The sequence below is a fragment of the Rhinoderma darwinii genome, chromosome 12 (assembly GCF_050947455.1).
Source record: "Rhinoderma darwinii isolate aRhiDar2 chromosome 12, aRhiDar2.hap1, whole genome shotgun sequence".
NCBI classification, from domain to species: domain Eukaryota; kingdom Metazoa; phylum Chordata; class Amphibia; order Anura; family Rhinodermatidae; genus Rhinoderma; species Rhinoderma darwinii.
The window spans coordinates 86,170,084-86,197,353 of record NC_134698.1 but is presented as its reverse complement, the minus strand read 5'-3'; the positions used below and the strand labels follow the sequence as shown (position 1 = coordinate 86,197,353).

General features: G+C 51.3%; 2 protein-coding genes across 5 annotated transcripts in view; one reads left to right on the top strand and one right to left on the bottom strand.

Annotated features, from left to right (window-relative positions):
• The window catches only part of TMEM63C (transmembrane protein 63C), a 90,766-nt gene extending 66,985 nt beyond the window's left edge, over positions 1–23,781 (top strand). For all 4 annotated transcript variants that reach the window (XM_075844503.1, XM_075844504.1, XM_075844506.1 and 1 more), the window contains 22 exons: positions 1,589–1,767; positions 1,910–1,989; positions 2,875–2,962; positions 8,038–8,075; positions 8,609–8,751; positions 8,819–8,870; positions 8,950–9,058; positions 9,255–9,328; positions 9,638–9,718; positions 15,597–15,717; positions 15,943–16,076; positions 16,416–16,538; positions 16,609–16,762; positions 16,849–16,955; positions 17,174–17,260; positions 17,378–17,443; positions 21,823–21,985; positions 22,073–22,178; positions 22,501–22,668; positions 22,889–23,004; positions 23,152–23,223; positions 23,303–23,781. In XM_075844503.1, coding sequence (XP_075700618.1) covers positions 1,589–1,767; positions 1,910–1,989; positions 2,875–2,962; positions 8,038–8,075; positions 8,609–8,751; positions 8,819–8,870; positions 8,950–9,058; positions 9,255–9,328; positions 9,638–9,718; positions 15,597–15,717; positions 15,943–16,076; positions 16,416–16,538; positions 16,609–16,762; positions 16,849–16,955; positions 17,174–17,260; positions 17,378–17,443; positions 21,823–21,985; positions 22,073–22,178; positions 22,501–22,668; positions 22,889–23,004; positions 23,152–23,223; positions 23,303–23,452 — 2,411 coding nt within the window. In that variant the 3' untranslated portion in view covers positions 23,453–23,781. The remainder of the gene's footprint in view (positions 1–1,588; positions 1,768–1,909; positions 1,990–2,874; positions 2,963–8,037; positions 8,076–8,608; positions 8,752–8,818; positions 8,871–8,949; positions 9,059–9,254; positions 9,329–9,637; positions 9,719–15,596; positions 15,718–15,942; positions 16,077–16,415; positions 16,539–16,608; positions 16,763–16,848; positions 16,956–17,173; positions 17,261–17,377; positions 17,444–21,822; positions 21,986–22,072; positions 22,179–22,500; positions 22,669–22,888; positions 23,005–23,151; positions 23,224–23,302) is intronic.
• A 1,683-nt stretch (positions 23,782–25,464) lies between these two features.
• NGB (neuroglobin) overlaps positions 25,465–27,270 on the bottom strand; it is an 18,822-nt gene continuing 17,016 nt past the window's right edge. The window contains exons 10-12 of the mRNA XM_075843509.1: positions 26,824–27,194; positions 25,933–26,052; positions 25,465–25,791 (exon numbers count right to left, since the gene is read on the bottom strand). Of these exons, the coding sequence (XP_075699624.1) occupies positions 25,645–25,791; positions 25,933–26,052; positions 26,824–27,194 (638 nt within the window). The 3' untranslated portion in view covers positions 25,465–25,644. The remainder of the gene's footprint in view (positions 25,792–25,932; positions 26,053–26,823; positions 27,195–27,270) is intronic.

The window sequence follows — 27,270 nt, the reverse complement described above, 5'->3', positions numbered from 1 at the left end:
CGTGACACCCTACAGCAGTAGGGGCAGAGATCAGCCGTGACACCCTACATCAGTAAGGGCAGAGATCAGCCGTGACACCCTACATCAGTAAGAGCAGAGATCATCCGTGACACCCTACAGCAGTAGGGGCAGAGATCAGCCGTGACACCCTACAGCAGTAAGGGCAGAGATCAGCCGTGACACCCTACATCAGTAAGGGCAGAGATCAGCCGTGACACCCTACATCAGTAAGGGCAGAGATCAGCCGTGACACCCTACATCAGTAAGGGCAGAGATCATCCGTGACACCCTACATCAGTAAGGGCAGAGATCAGCCGTGACACCCTACATCAGTAAGGGCAGAGATCAGCCGTGACACCCTACATCAGTAAGGGCAGAGTTCAGCCGTGACACCCTACATCAGTAAGAGCAGAGATCAGCCGTGGCACCCTACATCAGTAAGGGCAGAGATCAGCCGTGGCACCCTACATCAGTAAGAGCAGAGATCAGCCGTGGCACCCTACATCAGTAAGGGCAGAGATCAGCCGTGACACCCTACATCAGTAAGAGCAGAGATCAGCCGTGGCACCCTACATCAGTAAGGGCAGAGGTCAGCCGTGACACCCTACATCAGTAAGAGCAGAGATCAGCCGTGACACCCTACATCAGTAAGAGCAGAGATCAGCCGTAGCACCCTACCTCAGTAAGAGCAGAGATCAGCCGTGGCACCCTACATCAGTAAGAGCTGAGATCAGCCGTGACACCCTACATCAGTAAGAGCCGAGATCAGCCGTGACACCCTACATCAGTAAGAGCAGAGATCATCCGTGGCACCCTACATTAGTCAGCTGAGATCAGCCGTGGCACCCTATATCAGTAAGAGCAGAGATCAGCCGTGACACCCTACATCAGTAAGAGCAGAGATCAGCCGTGACACCCTACATCAGTAAGAACAGAGATCATCCATGGCACCCTACATCAGTAAGAGCAGAGATTAGCCGGGACACCCTACATCAGTAAGAGCAGAGATCAGCCGTGGCACCCTACATTAGTCAGCTGTGATCAGCCGTGGCACCCTATATCAGTAAGAGCAGAGATCAGCCGTGACACCCTACATCAGTAAGAGCAGAGATTAGCCGTGACACCCTACATCAGTAAGAGCAATGGTCAACCATGAGGTTACTCCTCCGCTGGATGCCTCATGTTACCCCATCACATTCCCCAATTAGTCTATTCCTGGGAGTGCAGGGTGAGTTTAAGTCAAGTCAATGGCTTAGATCTATAAACACTGAAAGAGCTCAACACACAAATAAAGGACGATCGTATGAACTAAGACTGGACATCTCCATCCTAATATGTGCTCCACACGATGGCTGCTCCTTCACCCCAAGCTTCACTACAAAGAAAAATCTGCCCTCTTCATAGGGATCGTCTCCCAGACTTGTTCCATCTGCTACAACTACATTGGTGTCCGGTGATTGCATATTCTCTATCACCGTCCCCTCTACTGCCTATGTGGCCATCACTATGATCAGACTCGTCAGACAGCCACTCTACAGTCCTCACCCCAAAACATAGATCTCACTGTCTATATGACTTGTTTTATCAGGTTACGACATGGACATCCTGCTGGAGTCAACCTCTTCCATGGCGCCCCTCATACCCGAGGACCCCCCAACTAATCTAACCGATCAATGTTACAGTGCACGCTCACACAGTACCGTCCTACAAGGACTGCCATTCGGAGGTGTTCCAACTGTCCTGGCTATCAACTTCTTGGTGTGGCTGGTAAGACTGTTCAGAGTGCTAGTAGCCGGGTTATATTAGCTCTTGGTACCAGTGTAAGACCCTCTGAGGGATGCAGCAGGAATATCCTGGATGGTGTAAGATGCGGCCACAGTATTTATAGAAGTGTCTTTTGTGTCTCCAGCTACTGCTACTGGTCTTCTCATGTATGAGGAAAGCTGCCTGGGATTACGGACGTCTGGCACTTCTTATAGACAATGACAGGTGAGACATCACATCATGTCGTATATACAGTGCTATATAACATACGCAGTGACCTCTCCCTAGTTGTGCACACACTGACCTCTGAATTTTCTCCCCAGCCCAGTCATGCGACGCAGATGGACATCATATGAGTAATGGTTGACTATAGTCAATGGGCTGGTGGTGGAGGGATTGGGATGAACGTGTCATGTCCAGACTTATGTGAGTCAGCTCCTCCTCGTGAATGCACAGTGTCCCTGTGTGTCCCTGTGTGCATTCAGTAGAGAAAGCTGAGCAGTGATAACACTGTGCCATAGATGGAGTGGGGACCAGATACCTTCCTATGGACACCTCTCACATTTTTGTTGGCGCCATGTTTATCCTGAAAATGGATGCATTTCATGTCAGCTTTTTTGATGGAGGTGCAGACCATGGTCACGGTGGAGGTGCAGACCATGGTCACGGTGGAGGTGCAGACCATGGTCACGGTGGAGGTGCAGACCATGGTCACGGTGGAGGTGCAGACCATGGTGACCATGGTGGAGGTGCAGGCCATGGTGACCATGGTGGAGGTGCAGGCCATGGTGTCCATGGTGGAGGTGCAGACCATGGTGACCATGGTGGAGGTGCAGACCAGGGTCTCGGTGGAGGTGCAGGCCATGGTGACCATGGTGGAGGTGCAGGCCATGGTGACCATGGTGGAGGTGCAGACCATGGTGAAAATGGTGGAGGTGCAGACCATGGTGGAGGTGCAGACCAGGGTCACGGTGGAGGTGCAGACCACGGTCACGGTGGTGGTGCAGACCGGGGTCACGGTGGTGGTGCAGAAAGAGATAGAAGTGGGGGTTATGTGTAGGATCTGTGTCTGGATGTCTCTTAATGCCTCTGTTTTTCCCTATTGTGTAGCCTGACCTCTCTATTCTATGGGGAGCCAAGTGACAAGGAGAAGTCGCCCTGTGAGACGAGCCCCTCAGACCTGAGCAGTAAAGATCAGGTGAGTGACAGGGACTGGCTGCCTTGAGTATAAGTCAGGAGTACTTTACAATGCATTCATGTAATGCATCAGGCAATGCGGCTGGCTGATGGGAAAGTGTCACGTGCTGTGGGTATACTATGGCTGTGGTCTCTATAAATATACCAATTTCCACCAACTGAGGTTTATAATACTATTGTTTGGGTTACTATGTGTGTGGTGCTGTGATTCCTGTATATTACCAGTGTGGGGGTTATTACATGTACGGTGATTCCTGTATATTACCAGTGTGGGGGTTATTACATGTACGGTGAGTCCTGTATATTACCAGTGTGGGGGTTATTACATGTACGGTGATTCCTGTATATTACCAGTGTGGGGGTTAAAACATGTACTATAATGATGGGGTAGGGAAACAGACAAGTGAGCCCTAATCTACCCACCACTCAGTCCCTGCCTACTTGCAACGACCCGCCCTAGGCGACGGGGTACAACTGGGCGACGGTCCCTACACTCAATATGTGCACGACATACAAACAGACAAGGGTACAAAGAAGCAAGGGAAATGGGGAAGTTGCCCACAGAACATCGTGAGCAACAAGCGAGGTGAACGAGCCGAGTCAAACCAGGAGATGAGCGAGGTACAAAAACGCAGAGCAGAAGAGTGGTCAGAAAAGCCAAGGTCAATCACAAGCAGAGGATAAGAGTTCAAGAAGCTGCAGCAGAGCCAGGACACCAGCAGAGAAGAATCACAAGCAAGGAGGAACAGGAAAGGCAGGTATAAAAAGACAGAGGGCGGGAGCTAGCTCCGTCTGGCCAGGCTGTGATAGGCTCTCCCACTCCTAAGCCTGCCATCCTGAGTGGTGGAAGATGGAGTCAGTCTCACAGACATAGAAGCAGGTGCAGACTGATTACCTATGGGCGTTGACACAGAAGCTGTGCCTGGCAGATCCTTTACAGTACCCCCCCTTTTATGAGGGGCCACCGGACCCTTTCTAGGTGGACCTGGTTTATTGGGGAAACGAAGGTGGAACCTCCTGACCAATACCCCAGCGTGAACATCCCGGGCGGGTACCCAAGTCTTCTCCTCAGGCCCGTATCCTCTCCAATGGACCAGGTACTGGAGGGAGCCTTGGACCATCTTGCTGTCCACAATCTTGGCCACCTCGAATTCTACCCCCTCAGGGGTGAGAACGGGGACCGGAGGTTTCCTCGAGGGAGCCAAGGACGGGGAGCAGCGTTTAAGGAGGGAGGCATGAAACACGTCATGTACTCGAAAAGATGGGGGCAACTCCAGTCGGAAGGAGACAGGATTGAGGACTTCAATGACCTTGTACGGTCCTATAAACCGGAGAGCAAACTTCTTGGACAGAACTTTAAGGCGCAAATTTTTTGACGATAGCCACACCAGATCCCCGTCCATAAACAAGGGGTTAGCAGAACGTCTTCTATCTGCCTGAGTTTTATGTATGCTCTGGGACGCCTCTAGGTTCTTCTGAACCTGGGCCCAGACTGTGCACAGTTCCCGATGAACGGCCTCTACCTCGGGATTGTTGGAACTACCAGGTGTAATGATGGGGGTAGGGAAACAGACAAGTGAGCTCTAATCTACCCGCCACTCAGTCCCTGCCTACTTGCAACGACCCGCCCTAGGCGACGGGGTACAACTGGGCGACATTCCCTACACTCAATAAGTGCACGACAGACAAACAGACAAGGGAACACAGAACCTAAGGGAAACGGGGCAGTTGCCCATGGCAACACCGTGAGCAACAAGAGTAGTAAACGAGCCGAGTCAAAGTAGGAGAGTACGAGGTGCCAAACGCAGAGCAGGAGAGTAGTGAACAAGCCGAGTCAAACCAGGAGAGCACGAGGTACCAAACGCAGAGCAGGAGAGTATTCAGTAAGCCGGGGTCAATACGAAACAGGGACAAATAGTTCAAGAAGCTGCAGCAGGGCCAGGAAACCAACAGAGAAGAATCACAAGCAAGGAGGAACAGGAAAGGCAGGTATAAATAGACAGAGGGCGGGAGCTAGCTCCGTCTGGCCAGGCTGCGATAGGCTCTACCACTCCTAAGCCTGCCATCCTGAGTGGTGGAAGAAGGAGTCATTCTCACAGACATAGAAGCAGGTGCAGACTGATTACCTATGGGCGTAGATACAGAAGCTGTGCCTGGCAGATCCTTTACACCGGGTGAAACAAAGGAGAACCGTGGATTAAACCCAAAATTACAGAAAAAGGGGGAGACCCCTGACGAGTTACTGACCCGGTTATTAAGGGAAAATTCGGCGAGGGGAATGAATGAGACCCAATCATATTGACAGTCAGAGATAAAACACCTTAAATATTGTTCTAGGGACTGATTAGTCCTCTCCGTTTGGCCATTATTTTCAGGATGGAAGGCCGAGGAGAAGGACAGATCAATCTCCAACTTTTTACAGAAGGCTCTCCAAAACAATTAAACAAATTGTACCCCTCTGTCAGAAACAATATTGACAGGGACCCCATGGAGACGCAGGATGTGTTTGACAAACAAGCTAGCTAACGTCTTAGCATTGGGTAGTTTCTTGAGGGGCACAAAGTGGCACATCTTACTGAAGCGGTCTACTACAACCCACACCACCGACTTGCCTTGAGATGGAGGCAAATCGGTGATAAAATCCATGGAGATATGGGTCCAAGGTCTCTGGGGAATGGGCAAAGAATGTAGAAAGCCCGCTGGTCGGGACCTGGGAGTCTTGGACCTAGCACAAACTTCACAAGCGGCGACGTAGGCCTTAACGTCTTTAGGCAACCCAGGCCACCATCCTTCTTCCCTACGAAGAAGAAGCCAGCACCTACCGGAGAAGTAGAGGGGCGAATGTAACCCTTGGCCAGGCATTCCTGGATATACTCTCTCATGGCTTCACGTTCGGGACAAGAGAGATTAAATATCCTACCCTTAGGGCGCTTAGCTCCTGGTACCAAATCGATTGCGCAATCGTATTCTCTATGAGGAGGTAACACTTCGGAGGCCTCTTTAGAGAAAACATCAGCGAAGTCCTGAACAAACTCAGGTAGCGTGTTCACCTCCACAGGGGGAGAAATAGAATTAACAGAAAAACATGACGTCAAGCATTCATTACCCCATTTGGTTAGCTCCCCAGTATTCCAGTCAAACGTGGGATTATGCAACTGCAACCAGGGAAGGCCTAGAACCAAATCGGACGATAATCCCTGCATCAACAGTACAGAGCATTGCTCCAAATGCATGGAGCCAACAAGGAGTTCAAAAACAGGGGTATGCTGTGTAAAATAACCATTAGCAAGAGGAGTGGAGTCGATACCCACTACCGGGACAGGTTTAGGCAAATCAATCAAAGGCATAGCAAGAGACATAGCAAATTCCACAGACATGATATTAGCAGAAGACCCTGAATCCACGAAGGCACTGCCGGTAGCAGACCTACCACCAAAAGAGACCTGAAAGGGAAGCAAGATCTTATTAGGTTTCAGATTTACGGGAAATACCTGTGCGCCCAAGTGACCTCCCCAATGATTACTTAGGCGCGGAAGTTTTCCGGCTGCTTATTCTTACGCCTAGGACAGGTGTTCACTTGATGTTTGTCATCCCCACAATAGAAGCAGAGACCATTCTTCCTGCGGAACTCTCTACGTTGTTGGGGGGACACGGAGGCCCCGAGTTGCATAGGTACCTCTGAGTCTTCCGTGGAAGAGCGAAGCAACGGGACCTCGGGAGGCATCATGGGGGAGTCAGAGGAGAAAACACAAAAACGTTCAAGTCGTCGTTCCCTGAGACGTCGGTCAAGTCGTACCGCTAAAGCCATAACCTGGTCTAGGGAGTCAGAAGAGGGATAGCTAACTAGCAGGTCTTTCAGGGCATTCGACAGACCCAATCTAAACTGGCACCTTAAGGCAGGGTCATTCCACCGAGAAGCTACGCACCACTTCCTAAAGTCAGAACAATACTCCTCAACAGGTCTCTTACCCTGACGTAAGGTCACCAGCTGACTCTCGGCAAAGGCAGTCTTGTCAGTCTCGTCATAAATGAGTCCGAGAGCAGAAAAGAAAAGATCAACGGAGGAAAGTTCAGGGGCGTCAGGAGCCAAGGAGAAGGCCCATTCTTGGGGCCCCTCCTGGAGCCGGGACATAATTATACCCACCCGCTGGCTCTCAGAACCTGAGGAGTGGGGCTTTAAGCGAAAATAGAGCCTACAACTCTCCCGAAAGGAGAAAAAAATCTTCCGGTCCCCTGAGAACTGGTCAGGCAACTTGAGGTGGGGTTCAAGAGGTGAGGTGAGGGGCACTACCATGGTAGCATCAGGCTGGTTGACCCTCTGAGCCAGGGCCTGGACCTGTAGGGAGAGACCCTGCATTTGCTGAGCCAGGGTCTCAAGGGGGTCCATAGTAGTGTCCGGGACCAGGGTAGAAAAGGTATATGGGCCTGTGATTATGTAATGATGGGGATAGGGAAACAGACAAGTGAGCCCTAATCTACCCGCCACTCAGTCCCTGCCCACTTGCAACGACCCGCCCTAGGCGACGGGGTACAACTGGGCGACGGTCCCTACACTCAATATGTGCACGACAGACAAACAGACAAGGGTACAAAGAAGCAAGGGAAATGGGGAAGTTGCCCACGGCAACACTGTGAGCAACAGAGTGGTGAACGAGCCGAGTCAAACCAGGAGATGAGCGAGGTACAAAAACGCAGAGCAGAAGAGTGGTCAGAAAAGCCAGGGTCAATCACAAGCAGAGGATAAGAGTTCAAGCAGCAGGGCCAGGAAACCAGCAGAGAAGAATCACAAGCAAGGAGGAACAGGAAAGGCAGGTATAAATAGACAGAAGGCGGGAGCTAGCTCCGGCTGGCCAGGCTGTGATAGGCTCTCCCACTCCTAAGCCTGCCATCCTGAGTGGTGGAAGATGGAGTCAGTCTCACAGACATAGAAGCAGGTGCAGACTGATTACCTATGGGCGTTGACACAGAAGCTGTGCCTGACAGATCCTTTACATGTACGGTGGTTCCTGTATATTACCAGTGTGGGGGTTATTACATGTATGGCGGTTTTATAATCCTGTCTCTTTTCTCTTGCAGGGTTTCTGTTCTTGGCTGAGTTCAATTTATCAGATGAAGTAAGGATCGTTATGGGGCACAGGGGCTGGGATTTGGGGTGAATGACTAGTGGACGGTTTGTAGTAAAGCTGATATTTTGAATATTGAGGCTCCGATCAGCCCTCTAGGTTTTCTATTGAGTAAAGAAGCAGGAGGATGAGTTATGTGGGCTTATTAAAGGAAACGTAGCATTGCAGGGGGGTCCAGGGGTGGAGGTCCTATGAAGAAATACAGCAGAACTTTGCAGCAGTTTATATGGTGGAGGATGAAGCGTGATGGGGATTTTATGGCTTTCAGGGAACAATGAAATGGTCTGGATGATGGCGGTAATGAGGTTGAGCTGGCGAGGAGTTCTGGAGCTACTATAATGGGGGATTAGTTATGGTGCTCTGGTGGTATAGCAGAGTCTTGCGGGAGGAGAATATGGTGAAGATAATGATCTAGTGAGGATGATGGGAGTTACAACAGGCAAGATGGGTGTGGAAGGAGCTGCAGAAAATGCCTGGAAGCGAGGAGGTGCTCCCCTCAGTTCTTATTGTGCTTCTTGTTCTAGGGATGAGGAAATCCAGAGTAAATGTGGGGTGGACGCCATCACGTATCTGTCCTATCAGCGTCACCTGCTGGTGCTGCTGCTTCTTGTCTGTGTACTCTCAGTATCTATCATCTTACCAGTCAACTTCTCTGGAGATTTGTTGGGTGAGTCACCTGTTACCCCTCTCCTAGTCCTCACCCGATCACTGACCCGTTATTTCTGTACCTGCAGGTGACCATCCGGCCCAGTTTGGACGCACTACAATCGTCAATGTCCCAGCACAGTGAGTAATAGCCCCCCGGCGGGTGTGAGGGACGCTGGGGCTGCAGCGATCACTGATGGATCTTGTTTATGTCCTGCAGGGACCGCTTCTTGTGGCTGCACAGCGTCTTTGCGCTGCTTTACTTCCTGCTGACCGTTCTGTGTATGCGCCATCACTCGGCCTCATTACACTACAGAGAGGATGATAAGGTGAAAAGACCACACACTGGCTGAACCCGGGCCCCCCACATCACACACAGAGTTAGTCCGTGGTTTGTGTGGAAATGGTACATAAAATACTATGTACCAATGCGGACCCTGCCCCCTCCTCGGTCACCTCTCATGTGTGGGGATCTCATACAGGACGAGACATAACCTCTTCTGTCTCCTCTGTTTATATTTCCAGGTGGCTCGAACCCTCATGGTGACACAAATTCCTCAAGAGATCGCTGACCCTTCACTTCTCACCAAACATTTCCAGTAAGTGTTACCGGCAAATCATCATCTGTATGACAGAACCTTCATCTAATGAGCGCCTGGAGAGAGGGGGGTCTTTTCCAGACATATGTACAAAGAAGGCAGCCATCTAACTGACTAGGCTTAATGAGCGGTGGGCCGCCAACTGAGGGGTGTATGGGTAGAGGGTCTCCATCTGCGGGGCATATGGAAAGGGGGTCCTTCACCTAAGGGGCATAGGAATGGTGGCCTACACCTGAGTGCTATACAGACAGGAGGCCTCACACCTTTGTCACAATAGGCTAGACCGTAAGCCGCTGTTTTGTGTTGCAGTGAGGCGTATCCCAGCTGCACCGTCACCGATGTCCAGTTCAGCTATGATGTGCGCAGACTGATGAAGTTGGATATGGAAAGGTGAGGAGACGCCTGACAAAAAAGTCTATCTGTGTGTCACTCCAAAAGGATGAGAAGATAACACATACATAACAAAGATCTGGTATCTAATCATTTATTTGTATTATTATTTATTTTTAAGCGCCATTCATTCCAGGGCGCCGTACATAGAAAAAAGTACAAAACGTGAGACGATAAAAACAACAATTACAATAAGCATGAGCTTAATGAATGATAGACTGAAACAGGAGGACAGAGGACCCTGCCCACGAGGGCTCAAAATCTACAAGGGAAGGAGACTGTAGGTGAGGGTTGAAGCTGCTCATGTGATAGCGTAGTGGTGACTGGATTCTTGGAAGTCGGAGAACAAGTCTAGGATTAGGAGCACAGAGTAATGTAGAAGGTAGAGGACAGGTCTAGAAGGAGGAGCCCAGAGTAATGTAGAGGATAGGTCTAGAAGGAGGAGCCCAGAGTAATGTAGAGGATAGGTCTAGAAGGAGGAGCCCAGAGTAATGTAGAAGGCAGAGGACAGGTCTAGAAGGAGGAGCCCAGAGTAATGTAGAAGGTGGAGGACAGGTCTAGAAGGAGGAGCACAGAGTAATGTAGAAGCAGAGGACAGGTCTTGAAGGAGGAGCACAGAGTAATGTAGAAGGCGGAGGACAGGTCTAGGAGGAGGAGCACAGAGTGATGTAGAAGGCAGAGGACAGGTCTAGAAGGAGGAGCACAGAGTAATGTAGAAGGCAGAGGACAGGTCTAGTAGGAGGAGCACAGAGTAATGTAGAAGGCAGAGGACAGGTCTAGAAGGAGGAGCACAGAGTAATGTAGAAGGCAGAGGACAGATCTAGAAGGAGGAGCACAGAGTAATGTAGGAGGCAGAGGACAGGTCTAGAAGGAGGAGCCCAGAGTAATGTAGAAGCTGGAGGACAGGTCTAGAAGGAGGAGCACAGAGTAATGTAGAAGGCGGAGGACAGGTCTAGAAGGAGGAGCACAGAGTAATGTAGAAGGCGGAGGACAGGTCTAGAAGGAGGAGCACAGAGTAATGTAGAAGGTAGTGGACAGTTCTAGAAGGAGGAGCCCAGAGTAATGTAGAAGCTGGAGGACAGGTCTAGAAGGAGGAGCACAGAGTAATGTAGAAGGCGGAGGACAGGTCTAGAAGGAGGAGCACAGAGTAATGTAGAAGGTAGTGGACAGTTCTAGAAGGAGGAGCCCAGAGTAATGTAGAAGCTGGAGGACAGGTCTAGAAGGAGGAGCACAGAGTAATGTAGAAGGCAGAGGACAGGTCAAGAAGGAGGAGCACAGAGTAATGTAGAAGGCAGAGGACAGGTCTAGAAGGAGGAGCACAGAGTAATGTAGAAGGCAGAGGACAGGTCTAGAAGGAGGAGCCCAGAGTAATGTAGAAGCAGAGGACAGGTCTAGGATTAGGAACACAGAGTAATATAGAAGGTAGAGGACAGGTCTAGAAGGAGGAGCACAGAGTAATGTAGAAGGTAGAGGACAGGTCTAGAAGGAGGAGCACAGAGTAATGTAGAAGGCAGAGGACAGATCTAAAAGGAGGAGCACAGAGTAATGTAGAAGGTAGAGGACAGGTCTAGAAGGAGGAGCCCAGAGTAATGTAGAAGGCGGAGGACAGGTCTAGAAGGAGGAGCACAGAGTAATGTAGAAGATAGTGGACAGTTCTAGAAGGAGGAGCCCAGAGTAATGTAGAAGCTGGAGGACAGGTCTAGAAGGAGGAGCACAGAGTAATGTAGAAGGCGGAGGACAGGTCTAGAAGGAGAAGCACAGAGTAATGTAGAAGGTAGAGGACAGGTCTAGAAGGAGGAGCACAGAGTCATGTAGAAGGTAGAGGACAGGTGTAGATGGAGGAGCACAGAGTAATGTAGAAGGCGGAGGACAGGTCTAGGAGGAGGAGCACAGAGTGATGTAGAAGGCAGAGGACAGGTCTAGGGGGAGGAGCACAGAGTAATGTAGAAGGCAGAGAACAGGTCTAGGAGGAGGAGCACATAGTAATGTAGAAGCAGAGGACAGGTCTAGAAGGAGGAGCCCAGAGTAATGTAGAAGGTGGAGGACAGGTCTAGAAGGAGGAGCACAGAGTGATGTAGAAGGCAGAGGACAGGTCTAGAAGGAGGAGCACAGAGTAATGTAGAAGCAGAGGACAGGTCTTGAAGGAGGAGCACAGAGTAATGTAGAAGGTAGAGGACAGGTCTAGAAGGAGGAGCACAGAGTAATGTAGAAGGTAGAGGACAGGTGTAGAAGGAGGAGCACAGAGTAATGTAGAAGGCAGAGGACAGGTCTAGAAGGAGGAGCACAGAGCAATGTAGAAGGTAGAGGACAGGTCTAGAAGGAGGTGCACCGAGTAATGTAGAAGGTAGAGGACAGGTGTAGAAGGAGGAGCACAGAGTAATGTACAAGGTAGAGGACAGGTCTAGAAGGAAGAGCACAGAGTAATGTAGAAGGCGGAGGACAGGTCTAGGAGGAGGAGCACAGAGTGATGTAGAAGGCAGAGGACAGGTCTAGGGGGAGGAGCACAGAGTAATGTAGAAGGCAGAGGACAGGTCTAGAAGGAGGAGCCCAGAGTAATGTAGAAGGCAGAGGACAGGTCTAGAAGGAGGCGCACAGAGTAATGCAGAAGGCAGAGGACAGGTCTAGTAGGAGGAGCACAGAGTAATGTAGAAGCTGGAGGACAGGTCTAGAAGGAGGAGCACAGAGTAATGTAGAAGGCAGAGGACAGGTCTAGTAGGAGGAGCACAGAGTAATGTAGAATCGGCAGACAGGTCTAGAAGGAGGAGCCCAGAGTAATGTAGAAGGTAGAGGACAGGTCTAGAAGGAGGAGCACAGAGTAATGTAGAAGCAGAGGACAGGTGTAGGAGGAGGAGCACAGCGTGATGTAGAAGGCAGAGGACAGGTCTAGGGGAAGGAGCACAGAGTAATGTAGAAGGCAGAGAACAGGTCTAGTAGGAGGAGCACAGAGTAATGTAGAAGCTGGAGGACAGGTCTAGAAGGAGGAGCACAGAGTAATGTAGAAGGCAGAGGACAGGTCTAGTAGGAGGAGCACAGAGTAATGTAGAATCGGCAGACAGGTCTAGAAGGAGGAGCCCAGAGTAATGTACAAGGTAGAGGACAGGTCTAGAAGGAGGAGCACAGAGTAATGTAGAAGGCGGAGGACAGGTCTAGGAGGAGGAGCACAGCGTGATGTAGAAGGCAGAGGACAGGTCTAGGGGAAGGAGCACAGAGTAATGTAGAAGGCAGAGAACAGGTCTAGAAGGAGGAGCACAGAGTGATGTAGAAGGCAGAGGACAGGTCTAGGGGGAGGAGCACAGAGTAATGTAGAAGGCAGAGAACAGGTCTAGGAGGAGGAGCACATAGTAATGTAGAAGGCAGAGGACAGGTCTAGAAGGAGGAGCACAGAGTGATGTAGAAGGCAGAGGACAGGTCTAGAAGGAGGAGCACAGAGTAATGTAGAAGCAGAGGACAGGTCTTGAAGGAGGAGCACAGAGTAATGTAGAAGGTAGAGGACAGGTCTAGAAGGAGGAGCACAGAGTAATGTAGAAGGTAGAGGACAGGTGTAGAAGGAGGAGCACAGAGTAATGTAGAAGGCAGAGGACAGGTCTAGAAGGAGGAGCACAGAGCAATGTAGAAGGTAGAGGACAGGTCTAGAAGGAGGTGCACAGAGTAATGTAGAAGGTAGAGGACAGGTGTAGAAGGAGGAGCACAGAGTAATGTACAAGGTAGAGGACAGGTCTAGAAGGAAGAGCACAGAGTAATGTAGAAGGCGGAGGACAGGTCTAGGAGGAGGAGCACAGAGTGATGTAGAAGGCAGAGGACAGGTCTAGGGGGAGGAGCACAGAGTAATGTAGAAGGCAGAGGACAGGTCTAGAAGGAGGAGCCCAGAGTAATGTAGAAGGCAGAGGACAGGTCTAGAAGGAGGCGCACAGAGTAATGCAGAAGGCAGAGGACAGGTCTAGTAGGAGGAGCACAGAGTAATGTAGAAGCTGGAGGACAGGTCTAGAAGGAGGAGCACAGAGTAATGTAGAAGGCAGAGGACAGGTCTAGTAGGAGGAGCACAGAGTAATGTAGAATCGGCAGACAGGTCTAGAAGGAGGAGCCCAGAGTAATGTAGAAGGTAGAGGACAGGTCTAGAAGGAGGAGCACAGAGTAATGTAGAAGCAGAGGACAGGTGTAGGAGGAGGAGCACAGAGTAATGTAGAAGGCAGAGGACAGGTCTAGAAGGAGGAGCACAAAGTAATGTAGAAGGCAGAGGACAGGTGTAGAAGGAGGAGCCCAGAGTAATGTAGAAGGCGGAGGACAGGTGTAGAAGGAGGAGCACAGAGTAATGTAGAAGGTAGAGGACAGGTCTAGGAGGAGGTGCACAGAGTAATGTAGAAGGCAGAGGACAGGAGTAGAAGGAGGAGCACAGAGTAATGTAGAAGCAGAGGACAGGAGTAGAAGGAGCAGCACAGAGTAATGTAGAAGCAGAGGACAGGTGTAGGAGGAGGAGCACAGAGTAATGTAGAAGGCAGAGGACAGGTCTAGAAGGAGGAGCACAGAGTAATGTAGAAGGCAGAGGACAGGTCTGGAAGGAGGAGCACAGAGTAATGTAGAAGGCAGAGGACAGGTCTAGAAGGAGGAGCAGAGAGTAATGTAGAAGGTAGAGGACAGGTCTAGAAGGAGGAGCACAGAGTAATGTAGAAGGCAGAGGACAGGTCTAGAAGGAGGAGCCCAGAGTAATGTAGAAGCAGAGGACAGGTCTAGGATTAGGAACACAGAGTAATATAGAAGGTAGAGGACAGGTCTAGAAGGAGGAGCACAGAGTAATGTAGAAGCAGAGGACAGGTCTAGAAGGAGGAGCCCAGAGTAATGTAGAAGCAGAGGACAGGTCTAGTAGGAGGAGCAGAGAGTAATGTAGAAGCTGGAGGACAGGTCTAGAAGGAGGTGCACAGAGTAATGTAGAAGGTAGAGGACAGGTGTAGAAGGAGGAGCAGAGAGTAATGTAGAAGGTAGAGGACAGGTCTAGGAGGAGGTGCACAGAGTAATGTAGAAGGCAGAGGACAGGTCTAGAAGGAGGAGCCCAGAGTAATGTAGAAGCAGAGGACAGGTCTAGTAGGAGGAGCACATAGTAATGTAGAAGGTGGAGAACAGGTCTAGAAGGAGGAGCCCAGAGTAATGTAGAAGGCGGAGGACAGGTCTAGAAGGAGGAGCACAGAGTAATGTACAAGGCAGAGGACAGATCTAGAAGGAGCGCTTCATCCTCCCCCTGCAGTTTCTTTATTGGTTCTCGCCTCTTCTTTCACGGATGCCGCCTGTGTAGTCTACTATTCCATCCATACTGGTTTTTTTGCACTATCGAGACCAAAAGGAAACTCTTTTGAACTCCTTTGGGCAAGCTTACGGACATGCTTGGTGTGTGCGGTGGGCGCTCTCTCTGCATACACGCTAAACGTAAATCATAAACGTGATGTGTACAGGGTCCTAGTTGTACACGTGCACAATACACATTACATTGATCTGGTAAGGAGGCGTCGTGTGATGAAATAGTCTGTGATGCCCCCAGTTTTGTTTAGTCACACCGTTCTTTCCATTGTGGCGGTCCATCAGAAGGCATGTACGGGGACGGGCACTCAGTAAGCCCCAGCCCAGACTATATGTGATGTCACTAATCCATTGCACACACTCTGCTGATCCGTGGCCTGGCGTTGCTCTGACGCGCTCTAGTAATGGGGGCTCCATCCGGCTTCTCCCCATCTCATGTCGCTCACACTTTTTCTACACTGGTGACCACATAGGACGTATATGGAGTGGAGAGTGCGCTGTATGGAGACTTATAATCTCTCTACCAATCACAGCCATGGATCTTCCCAGCTGCCCTCTCCTTACTCTGCTTATTTATCCATATTTTCCTTAGGCGTCGAGCTATGAAAGGTCGTCTGTACTTTGCTGGAAGGTCTCAGAAAGAAGGAAGAATTCTGATTAAAACCCACCCGTGTGCCCGGCTGTGCCCCTGTGATTGCTGCGGCTTCCAGAAGGTACTTTCCATAGCCGGATGAGAGCAGACACCGCATCAGAGTAACGGTGGCCGTTTCTGGAGACGATCTGCTCCCCGGCCTCATACAGATGTCCTGTTTATATGGCACCAAAATGTACTGCACCTGCAGTCACTCCACAGGGGCTCAGAGACATGCAGGACTCTGGTGAGCCCCCCGGCTGTGTCCTTACCTTGTGTCCTTCTCTCCTGTGTCCCCCACACTCAGGTAGAAGCGGAGCAGTATTATGCAGAGCTGGAGGAGAAACTGACAGACGAGTTCACTGCCGAGAGGAATCGCATCCCCCTGAAGAGACTGGGCACTGCGTTTGTTACCTTCCAGGACGAGAGGATGACCGCAGTGTGAGTGACTCGTCCCGTCAGACCGCCGCATGTCACTATAGACCCTTTATGGAGGGGGTGATCGCTGCGGTGTCACATAGGTGATCGGACGCTCTTGGCTCCAGTCACTTTCTGGTTGGTTTATTGGTATTTGGTGCCTGTCCGTGTACCCAGCACTTTATATAACGTAGGGATTGCCGCTCCCTGCCCCACAGACTTTACCATGTGATACTACAATAGGAACATCTGAACGAGTCGTTGTAAGCGCACCTGAAGGACGCTGCGGACCTGGCGCAACATGATAACATGGCGGTGATGACCTAATACCTGAGATAGTCATCAGAATTTTTCTCCCATCAGAATCATCCAGGACTATAGCGGGCCACGCTGTCGACGAGCCCCCCAGCAGTCCTCAGTCACCCCACTTCTCTATTCTCACCAGTGGGGTGTGCGTTATGCTCCTGCGCCCAATGATGTCATCTGGTGAGTAGCTGTCGCGTGTCGTGTGTCTGTCGCTTGTATTGTTTGCCGCTAATATTCCTGCTGGTAACAGGGAGAATCTGGCGGTGTCTGGGCCCATGTGGTGGGTACGGCTTGTGGGTCTGAACTTGGCCTTGTTCCTCCTGCTCTTCTTCCTGACCACACCGGCAGTCATAGTCAGCACCATGGACAGATTCAATGTCACTCATCCTGTGGAGAACTTACAGGTGAGCAGTCACATGAGGTCTCGTTATATTCCCCCCGTATCTGCCAGTCTTCCCCATCTCACCCCTCATCTGTTGTTTCCTCTCAGAACCCGGTTATCACCCAGTTTCTGCCCACGCTGCTGCTGTGGATGTTCTCGGTGGGTCTGCCCTTCCTGGTGTATTATTCCGCCTTCCTGGAATGCCACTGGACCAGGTAACCGCTCGTCCTCCTCCTCGTCTTCCTCCTCCTGTGTTATTGGGGTCCGCTGCATTGGCGACCATGCTGTGTAGAATTAACACCCCGTGTGTACCTCGCTATAGTCTCTGCCCTGCCGGTTGCCGAGAGTCAACCCCACCACCTTGTTCCCCATGACGTCTCCGCAGTCTGTCATCAGTTCTTTCACTCCCACAATGCATTTCTTTGCTTTTCAGGTCCAATGAGAATCAGCTAACGATGCACAAGTGTTACCTGTTCCTGGTCTTCATGGTCATCATACTGCCCTCCCTAGGGCTGACCAGGTACTGTCCCTCTGCCCCATCCCTGCGTCCTGCTGTCTCCGATCAGGCTCTACATGGCTTTTATTACAGTATGGCAGAGTTGTCTGCAGAGCTTACATTCACTCCTTTCTCCACCAGCTTGGATCTCTTCTTCCGATGGCTCTTTGATATCCACTTCCTGGATTCAGCCAATCTGAAGTTCCAGTGAGTACTGAAAACCTGAACCATACGTTCATTTACTCCCGACACCCCCTATACTGTCTATACAGCTCTCTGATCACATGTCTCTCCTGGCACCCCCCCTATACTGCCTATACAGCTCTCTGATCACATGACTCTCCTGACACCCCCCCTATACTGTCTATACAGCTCTCTGATCACATGTCTCTCCTGATACCCCCCCTATACTGTCTATACAGCTCTCTGATCACATGACTCTCCTGACACCCCCCCCCCTATACTGTCTATACAGCTCTCTGATCACATGACTCTCCTGATACCCCCCTATACTGTGTATACAGCTCTCTCTGATCACATGGCTCTCCTGACACCCCCCTATACTGTCTATACAGCGCTCTGATCACGACTCTCCTGACACCCCCCCTATACTGTCTATGCAGCGCTCTCTGATCACACGTCTCTCCTGATACCCCCCTATACTGTCTATACAGCGCTCTCTGATCAGATGACTCCCCTGACACCCCCCTATACTGTCTATACAGCGCTCTCTGATCACATGTCTCTCCTGACACCCCCCTATACTGTCTATACAGCTCTCCGATCACATGTCTCTCCTGATACCCCCCCTATACTGTCTATACAGTTCTCTGATCACATGACTCTCCTGATACCTCCCCTATACTGTCTATACAGCTCTCTGATCACATGACTCTCCTGATACCCCCCCTATACTGTCTATACAGCGCTCTCTGATCACATGACTCTCCTGACACCCCCCTATACTGTCTATACAGCTCTCTGATCACATGTCTCTCCTGGCACCCCCCCTATACTGTCTATACAGCTCTCTGATCACATGACTCTCCTGACACCCCCCCTATACTGTCTATACAGCTCTCTGATCACATGTCTCTCCTGATACCCCCCCTATACTGTCTATACAGCTCTCTGATCACATGACTCTCCTGACACCCCCCCCCTATACTGTCTATACAGCTCTCTGATCACATGACTCTCCTGATACCCCCCTATACTGTGTATACAGCTCTCTCTGATCACATGGCTCTCCTGACACCCCCCTATACTGTCTATACAGCGCTCTGATCACGACTCTCCTGACACCCCCCCTATACTGTCTATGCAGCGCTCTCTGATCACACGTCTCTCCTGATACCCCCCTATACTGTCTATACAGCGCTCTCTGATCAGATGACTCCCCTGACACCCCCCTATACTGTCTATACAGCGCTCTCTGATCACATGTCTCTCCTGACACCCCCCTATACTGTCTATACAGCTCTCCGATCACATGTCTCTCCTGATACCCCCCCTATACTGTCTATACAGTTCTCTGATCACATGACTCTCCTGATACCTCCCCTATACTGTCTATACAGCTCTCTGATCACATGACTCTCCTGATACCCCCCCTATACTGTCTATACAGCGCTCTCTGATCACATGACTCTCCTGACACCCCCCTATACTGTCTATACAGCTCTCTGATCACATGACTCTCCTGACACCCCCCCCCCTATACTGTCTATACAGCTCTCTGATCACGTCTCTCCTGACCCCCCGCTATACTGTCTATACAGCGCTCTCTGATCACATGACTCTCCTGATACCCCCGCTATACTGTCTATACAGCGCTCTCTGATCACATGACTCTCCTGATACCCCCCTATACTGTCTATACAGCGCTCTCTGATCACATGACTCTCCTGATACCCCCGCTATACTGTCTATACAGCGCTCTCTGATCACATGACTCTCCTGATACCCCCCTATACTGTCTATACAGCGCTCTCTGATCACATGACTCTCCTGACACCCCCCCCTATACTGTCTATGCAGCGCTCTCTGATCACACGTCTCTCCTGATACCCCCCCTATACTGTCTATACAGCTCTCTGATCACATGTCTCTCCTGACCCCCCCTATACTGTCTATACAGCGCTCTGATCACATGACACTCCTGATACCCCCCCTATACTGTCTATACAGCTCTCTGATCACATGACTCTCCTGACACCCCCCCTATACTGTCTATACAGCTCTCCGATCACATGTCTCTCCTGATACCCCCCGCTATACTGTCTATACAGCGCTCTCTGATCACATGACTCTCCTGACACCCCCATATACTGTCTATACAGCTCTCTGATCACATGACTCTCCTGACACCCCCATATACAGTCTATACAGCTCTCCGATCACATGTCTCTCCTGATACCCCCCCTATACTGTCTATACAGCTCTCCGATCACATGTCTCTCCTGATACCCCCCGCTATACTGTCTATACAGCGCTCTCTGATCACATGACTCTCCTGACACCCCCCTATACTGTCTATACAGCGCTCTCTGATCACATGTCTCTCCTGACACCCCCCTATACTGTCTATACAGCTCTCCGATCACATGTCTCTCCTGATACCCCCCCTATACTGTCTATACAGTTCTCTGATCACATGACTCTCCTGATACCTCCCCTATACTGTCTATACAGCTCTCTGATCACATGACTCTCCTGATACCCCCCCTATACTGTCTATACAGCTCTCTGATCACATGACTCTCCTGATACCCCCCCTATACTGTCTATACAGCGCTCTCTGATCACATGACTCTCCTGACACCCCCCTATACTGTCTATACAGCTCTCTGATCACATGACTCTCCTGACACCCCCCCCCCTATACTGTCTATACAGCTCTCTGATCACGTCTCTCCTGACCCCCCGCTATACTGTCTATACAGCGCTCTCTGATCACATGACTCTCCTGATACCCCCGCTATACTGTCTATACAGCGCTCTCTGATCACATGACTCTCCTGATACCCCCCTATACTGTCTATACAGCGCTCTCTGATCACATGACTCTCCTGATACCCCCGCTATACTGTCTATACAGCGCTCTCTGATCACATGACTCTCCTGATACCCCCCTATACTGTCTATACAGCGCTCTCTGATCACATGACTCTCCTGACACCCCCCCCTATACTGTCTATGCAGCGCTCTCTGATCACATGTCTCTCCTGACCCCCCCTATACTGTCTATACAGCGCTCTGATCACATGACACTCCTGATACCCCCCCTATACTGTCTATACAGCTCTCTGATCACATGACTCTCCTGACACCCCCCCTATACTGTCTATACAGCTCTCCGATCACATGTCTCTCCTGATACCCCCCGCTATACTGTCTATACAGCGCTCTCTGATCACATGACTCTCCTGACACCCCCATATACTGTCTATACAGCTCTCTGATCACATGACTCTCCTGACACCCCCATATACAGTCTATACAGCGCTCTCTGATCACATGTCTCTCCTGACACCCCCCTATACTGTCTATACAGCTCTCTGATCACATGACACTCCTGACACCCCCCTATACTGTCTATACAGCTCTCTGATCACATGACACTCCTGACACCCCCCTATACTGTCTATACAGCTCTCTGATCACATGTCTCTCCTGACACCCCCCTATACTGTCTATACAGCTCTCTGATCACATGACTCTCCTGACACCCCCATATACAGTCTATACAGCGCTCTCTGATCACATGTCTCTCCTGACACCCCCCTATACTGTCTATACAGCTCTCTGATCACATGACTCTCCTGACACCCCCCTATACTGTCTATACAGCTCTCTGATCACATGTCTCTCCTGACACCCCCCTATACTGTCTATACAGCTCTCTGATCACATGACACTCCTGACACCCCCCCCCTATACTGTCTATACAGCTCTCTGATCACATGACTCTCCTGACACCCCCATATACTGTCTATACAGCTCTCTGATCACATGACACTCCTGACACCCCCCCCTATACTGTCTATACAGCGCTCTCTGATCACATGACTCTCCTGACACCCCCCTATACTGTCTATACAGCTCTCCGATCACATGTCTCTCCTGACACCCCCCCTATACTGTCTATACAGCGCTCTCTGATCACATGGCTCTCCTGACACCCCCATATACAGTCTATACAGCTCTCTGATCACATGACTCTCCTGACACCCCCCCTATACTGTCTATACAGCTCTCTGATCACATGACTCTCCTGACACCCCCCCTATACTGTCTATACAGCTCTCTGATCACGTCTCTCCTGACACCCCCCCTATACTGTCTATACAGCACTCTCTGATCACATGTCTCTCCTGACACCCCCCTATGCTGTCTATACAGCGCTCTCTGATCACATGACACTCCTGACACCCCCCTATACTGTCTATACAGCGCTCTTTGATCACATGTCTCTCCTGACACCCCCCTATACTGTCTATACAGCTCTCTGATCACATGTCTCTCCTGACACCCCCCTATACTGTCTATACAGCTCTCTGATCTCGACTCGCCTCTTCTTTCAGGTGTGTATTTCTTCCAAATAATGGGGCTTTCTTTGTGAATTACGTCATCACCGCCAGCCTGATAGGCACAGCCATGGAATTACTGCGTATTCCTGGCCTCACCGTGTATGCGACGCGCCTGTGCTTTGCCAAGTCTGTTCCTGAGCGCCTCCATGTGAAACGGGTAGATCTTTTATACTGCGGATAAGGTGGGGTTCAGGTTGTGGGGGTCCTGGGACAGGTCTGAAGACCCTGACGTTTCTCATTACAGAGTCAGGCCTATGAATTCCAGTTTGGCCTGGAGTACGCCTGGACCACGTGTGTCTTCTCTGTGGTTATGACGTACAGCATCACGTGCCCCATCATCGCCCCGTTTGGTAAGTTCTAGGGGAGCCCCTGTAGGTGTTGTATGTTTCTGACCATGTCCCTCCTATGATAAATCTGTCACCACATACGTCACTGCCGTCGCCTTTCACACTGGAGAACTTTTTTTCCCCCCCGGGTCTGTGTGGAGTAAAGATGTGAATTTTTAAAAAAAGTTGCATTTCATAAATGTGTCTCGATCCCGGCCGAGCAGTGAGCCACGGCCGCTCGTCACAAACTGAAATTCATAGCGTGTGTCGTGTGGTTGGTAATATCTTACATATGGCAGACCACCCTCCCCGTCTGTGTGTACCCCTCAATGTCTCTGTATTGCAGGATTGCTGTATCTGCTCTTGAAACACATGACTGACCGTTATAACATCTACTACGCCTACATCCCCAGCAAGCTGAGCCCCAGTCTCCACGCAGCCGCCGCCCGCCAGCTCCTCGCCGCTCCGATTCTCTGCATCTTCTGGCTGCTCTTCTTCTCCGTCCTGCGGCTGGGTAAGTGGTGGCGGATCCTGCGCACCTGATCATCCCCCCCCCTCCATGCTTTTCTCTTTGTCACAATATCCCTCACACTGGGTCACATCCCCTACCACAGGCGTGCCCGGCCGGAAGACAGTGGATGATGGGTGGTGTAATTATCTAGACTAGCATAGGTCGGCGCCGAGTGTTACTTCACCTGTTGTGTCCTCACTCCCCTCCCTTGTTCTTCCGGCAGGGTCCACACATCCGGTCACACTCTTTACATTCGCTACACTCCTGTGCTGTTTGCTCTTCTCCATTTTTGGTCTTTGTTTAAGAAAATTACAACCAAAGAGACCATCGAGCTATCAGGTAAGAACTATAAATCTACACTGGACCATTAGACTCCGCCCCTGAGGGGTAATGATGACTGATTATTCGCACTGGACCATTAGACTCCGCCCCTGAGGGGTAATGATGATGACTGGACTATAGTCCTGACACTGATGTCTCCTGTAGATGTCGGAGCAGGGTGAGGGGATCATCCAGGATACGGAGAGCAGCAGTATATCGTCTGCGCTGCAGTCCACGGTGAGTCTGAGGTCTCATGTTCAGGATCCTCATGTTGCGCCTTCTCTGATCACGCGGCTCATTGCGTTTTCTTCTCCAGGTTTTCGTGGCCACTGTATTACAGGAGCAGGAGCTGTCACCTCTGGCCTCCCCGGCTCACCCCTCGTATGGTGCTCTGGAGACCCGCGCAGACAGCCCATCAGAGTGCTCACAGGACGAGGGGTGCTGCACTGAGGAGAGGTCCCCCTGACACCTCATGAGGCATCTATTGTGGTCAAAGTTCGGCTCGTCACTGAGCGTCCTGGATGGTTGAGTCGCTGTGACATGCAGACGGCATTGTGGGTACTGGGCTCCTCCATAATGATATTGGGCCCCAACCAGTGTAAGGAATTCTGCAGTAATGTCATGTAAAGGGGGTGTGGCTAATCCTCTATGCCCCTCCCATTGTCAGACATCTGTACGGCTGCGTTCCCCGGCTCTATTTTTGCGTTTGCATGGGGAACGCGCGTTTTGCATTGAAAAAAAAAAAAATGTATTTAAAAAGTTGCTGATTTTTGCCAAATATAATTTTAAAAAGAGCGAACCTGACGTAGCGTGTTCTGTGCGAACAATCCGATCCACGCCGCTCAAGTGACACGTACAGGAGAGCGGTCACTCCACTCATGCCGGATGGGTGCGCAGATGGAACAGGTTTTGTTGCAGAGGTGTGTAATGGAGGTCGTGTTGATGTGAGTGTGGAGGTGGAGCAGGTTGTGTTGTAGAGGTGGTTGGGTGTCCAGTTGAGCGCAAGTTTAGTAGAGGTGGAATACATTTTGTTGGAGGTGGTGGCTGTGAAGGTGGAGCAGATGTTTTTTTTGGAGGAGGCCGGTTTGGTGCGGAGGGGAAACAAATTGTGTTGATTGGGTGTTAGAGGCGGATAGGCGTGCAGATGAAGGAGGTTTTGTTGTAGAGGTTGGGGGCGCAGCAGGTTGTGGTGTAGAGGTGAAGCGCGTTTTGTTGTAGAATTGAGCAGGTGTTGGAGTAGAGATGGAGCAGGTTGTGTTTTTAGAGGAGGTTGGGTGAGCAGGTTTTGGTGAAGATGTGTGGAGGTGGAGCATGTTTGGTGTGAAGATGAAGCAGGTTGTATTGCATAGGTGTTTTTGTGGTGCAACACAGATGGTGGTGTGTGGAGCAGGTTGTGTTGTAGAGGTGGCTAGGTGTAAAGGTGGAGCAGATTTTGTTGTACAGGCTGTTGGGTGTGGAGCAGGTTGTGCGCTTGGTGTGGAGTTGGAGCAGGTTGTGCGCTTGGTGTGGAGTTGGAGCAGGTTGTGCGCTTGGTGTGGAGTTGGAGCAGGTTGTGTGCTTGGTGTGGAGTTGGAGCCGGTTGTGCGCTTGGTGTGGAGTTGGAGCCGGTTGTGTGCTTGGTGTGGAGTTGGAGCAGGTTGTGTGCTTGGTGTGGAGTTGGGGCAGGTTGTGTTGTAGAGGCTGAGCACATTGTGTTGTGAAGGTGGAGCAGATTTTGTTGTTGTAGAAGCGTGTTTGGATGGATGTGCATGTGGAGGTTTTGCTGTAGATGGGAGCAGGTTTTGTAGATGTGGGTGGCTGTCGAGCTGGAGCAGGTTGTGTTGCAGCGATGTGTTTGGGAATGGAGGTGGAGCAGGTTGTGTTGTGGATGTGTAGTTGGGTATGAAGTAGGTTGGAGGTGGAAGATTTTTCGAGGTGTGGTGGAGCAGGTTGTGTTGTACAGGCATGTTTGGATGGGTGCTGTTGCAGAGGCTGAACAGGTTGGGTGAGGAGGTGGAGCAGATTTTGTTGTAGATGCCTGGTTGGGTGTGCAGGTGGAGCAGGTTGTATTTACATATGTGTCTATAATTTCTACTGGGATTGTGATTGGCCATGGGCAGCCAGTCCGGCTCCTATAGAGATTATTTCTGCAGAACCCGCATCCTGTGGCCCCTCCATTGCTGTATGTTGGTGTTGCAGACAGCGTGTGGGGCCGCAGTTCTCAGGGTGTGAGGAGAGGAACGCAGCACTGACCGTAATGAGACCCCCCCCCTCTCCCCTCCCCTCTGACCTCGTTGAGGCTGCAGGGGGTTGTAGTTGCTGCAATCTGCTCAGGTGGCGGGAGTCGTGGTGACCCTAATATACAGAGATTAGACTACAGCCCGGGTGTCATCCTGGAAGCCGGCGGCGATGATGGGGTAACTCATTTTTCTAATAGGATATAATCTAGAGTGGCCCCTGTAAGGATTAGGGCCACAGGCTCGCTGCAGCACACACCACACAGCTTTGCTTTATTCCAGTTTAATACAAGTGAGACTGTGACAGACACCACATCCCGCTCCACCTGTGGCCCCTCACACCAGGGCCGGCAGCTTGTTTACGGAGACTATAGACACAGCACATTACAGAAGCACACAGAGGTGGAGGGACTGTAGCGGGAGCTCCTCATCTATATACAGATCATTGTCCCTGAGGATCCCTCAACCAGCCGCGACTCATGGCGCTCACCACAATACCGTACAGGCGGCTCCAGGCATCGCGAGTGTTTGACGTGAACGTGTCCTCCAGTCCGGACTCCAGCGCGTAGAGCAGCGACTCCCCCACCGTCTGGAAGAAAGAGATGATGTCAGAACTGCGGACCCCCCCGTCACAAAGACCAGCGCCTAACCCATCCCCCGGGCACGAGAACGATTGAGAAGTGTTCACCCCGCACGGTCTGCTCTGTCGGGGCTATAATCGGATCCTCACGTTAAATGACTCCAGTTTGACCCCGGTAGCGCGGTGCTTCCTCCCCAGACCGGTCAGATATTCCTCTAGAGAGGGCAGGGAGTCGAGGCTCCGCACCGCAGCGTCAATGACGGTCATCACCTGGATAAATGAAGAACAGTCTGATTACACAGGACCCGCCGCACCCCCGTTCTGTGCTGCCTTATAATTACGTTACATGACTACGTTTTTTTTTCTAGTGTCGCTTTCCACAGTGGAAATTCCACCAGAAAGACGGCACCACAACACGGTGCGGTTTTTTAGACGGAATGTGGCACGAGTTCCAGGTCAGATACGCTGCGCAGTTCCACGCAACGTATCCGACCCGTGGGAATCCGAACTAAAAAGGTGAAAGCCGATTCTATTCCCTTCTACGATGAGATCCGATCCCCTAAAGTTCCAGGCCCAGAGTCTGAGGCTGCACTACTGAGAGACTGATGACATCATGTCCCCTCCACACAACTGCAGCTCCTCAGGCCGGACGGAGATTGTGGAATGGAATCCAGGGCTCCATGACATCAGCCTCGCAGTAGTGCAGCTTCAGTCTAGAAGGGGATTCATATGCGGTTTCCGGATCTTCAGTAAGATCTTATATTCAATCAGAGGGATGATCGTCAGGAGAGTTGGGGGGGGGGGGGGGTCCTCTTTCTAAGGACCAGAGGTTGGAAGAGCAGCGATGTCCAAGACGAACGCGGCTGCCGTTACACCTGGAGAAATGTTCTGTGGATGGAACCAAGTACAAATGTAGCGCCACATCGAGGGAGCGCTCCTCCGCCTCATCGAGGGAGCGCTCCTCCGCCTCATCGAGGGAGCGCTCCTCCGCCTCATCGAGGGAGCGCTCCTCCGCCTCATCGAGGAGCGCTCCTCCGCCACATCGAGGGAGCGCGCCTCCGCCACATCGAGGGAGCGCGCCTCCGCCACATCGAGGGAGCGCGCCTCCGCCACATCGAGGGAGCGCGCCTCCGCCACATCGAGGGAGCGCTCCTCCGCCTCATCGAGGGAGCGCTCCTCCGCCTCCGCCACATCGAGGGAGCGCTCCTCCGCCACATCGAGGGAGCGCTCCTCCGCCACATCGAGGGAGCGCTCCTCCGCCACATCGAGGGAGCGCTCCTCCGCCACATCGAGGGAGCGCTCCTCCGCCACATCGAGGGAGCGCTCCTCCGCCACATCGAGGGAGCGCTCCTCCGCCACATCGAGGGAGCGCTCCTCCGCCACCAGGCAGAACACTCGGTGACTTATATTTACTGGGATGTTTTAAGGCGGATGAGGGGAGACGGTCAAACCTCAGGTGTAGGGATCAGAAACGGAAGAAAATAACAG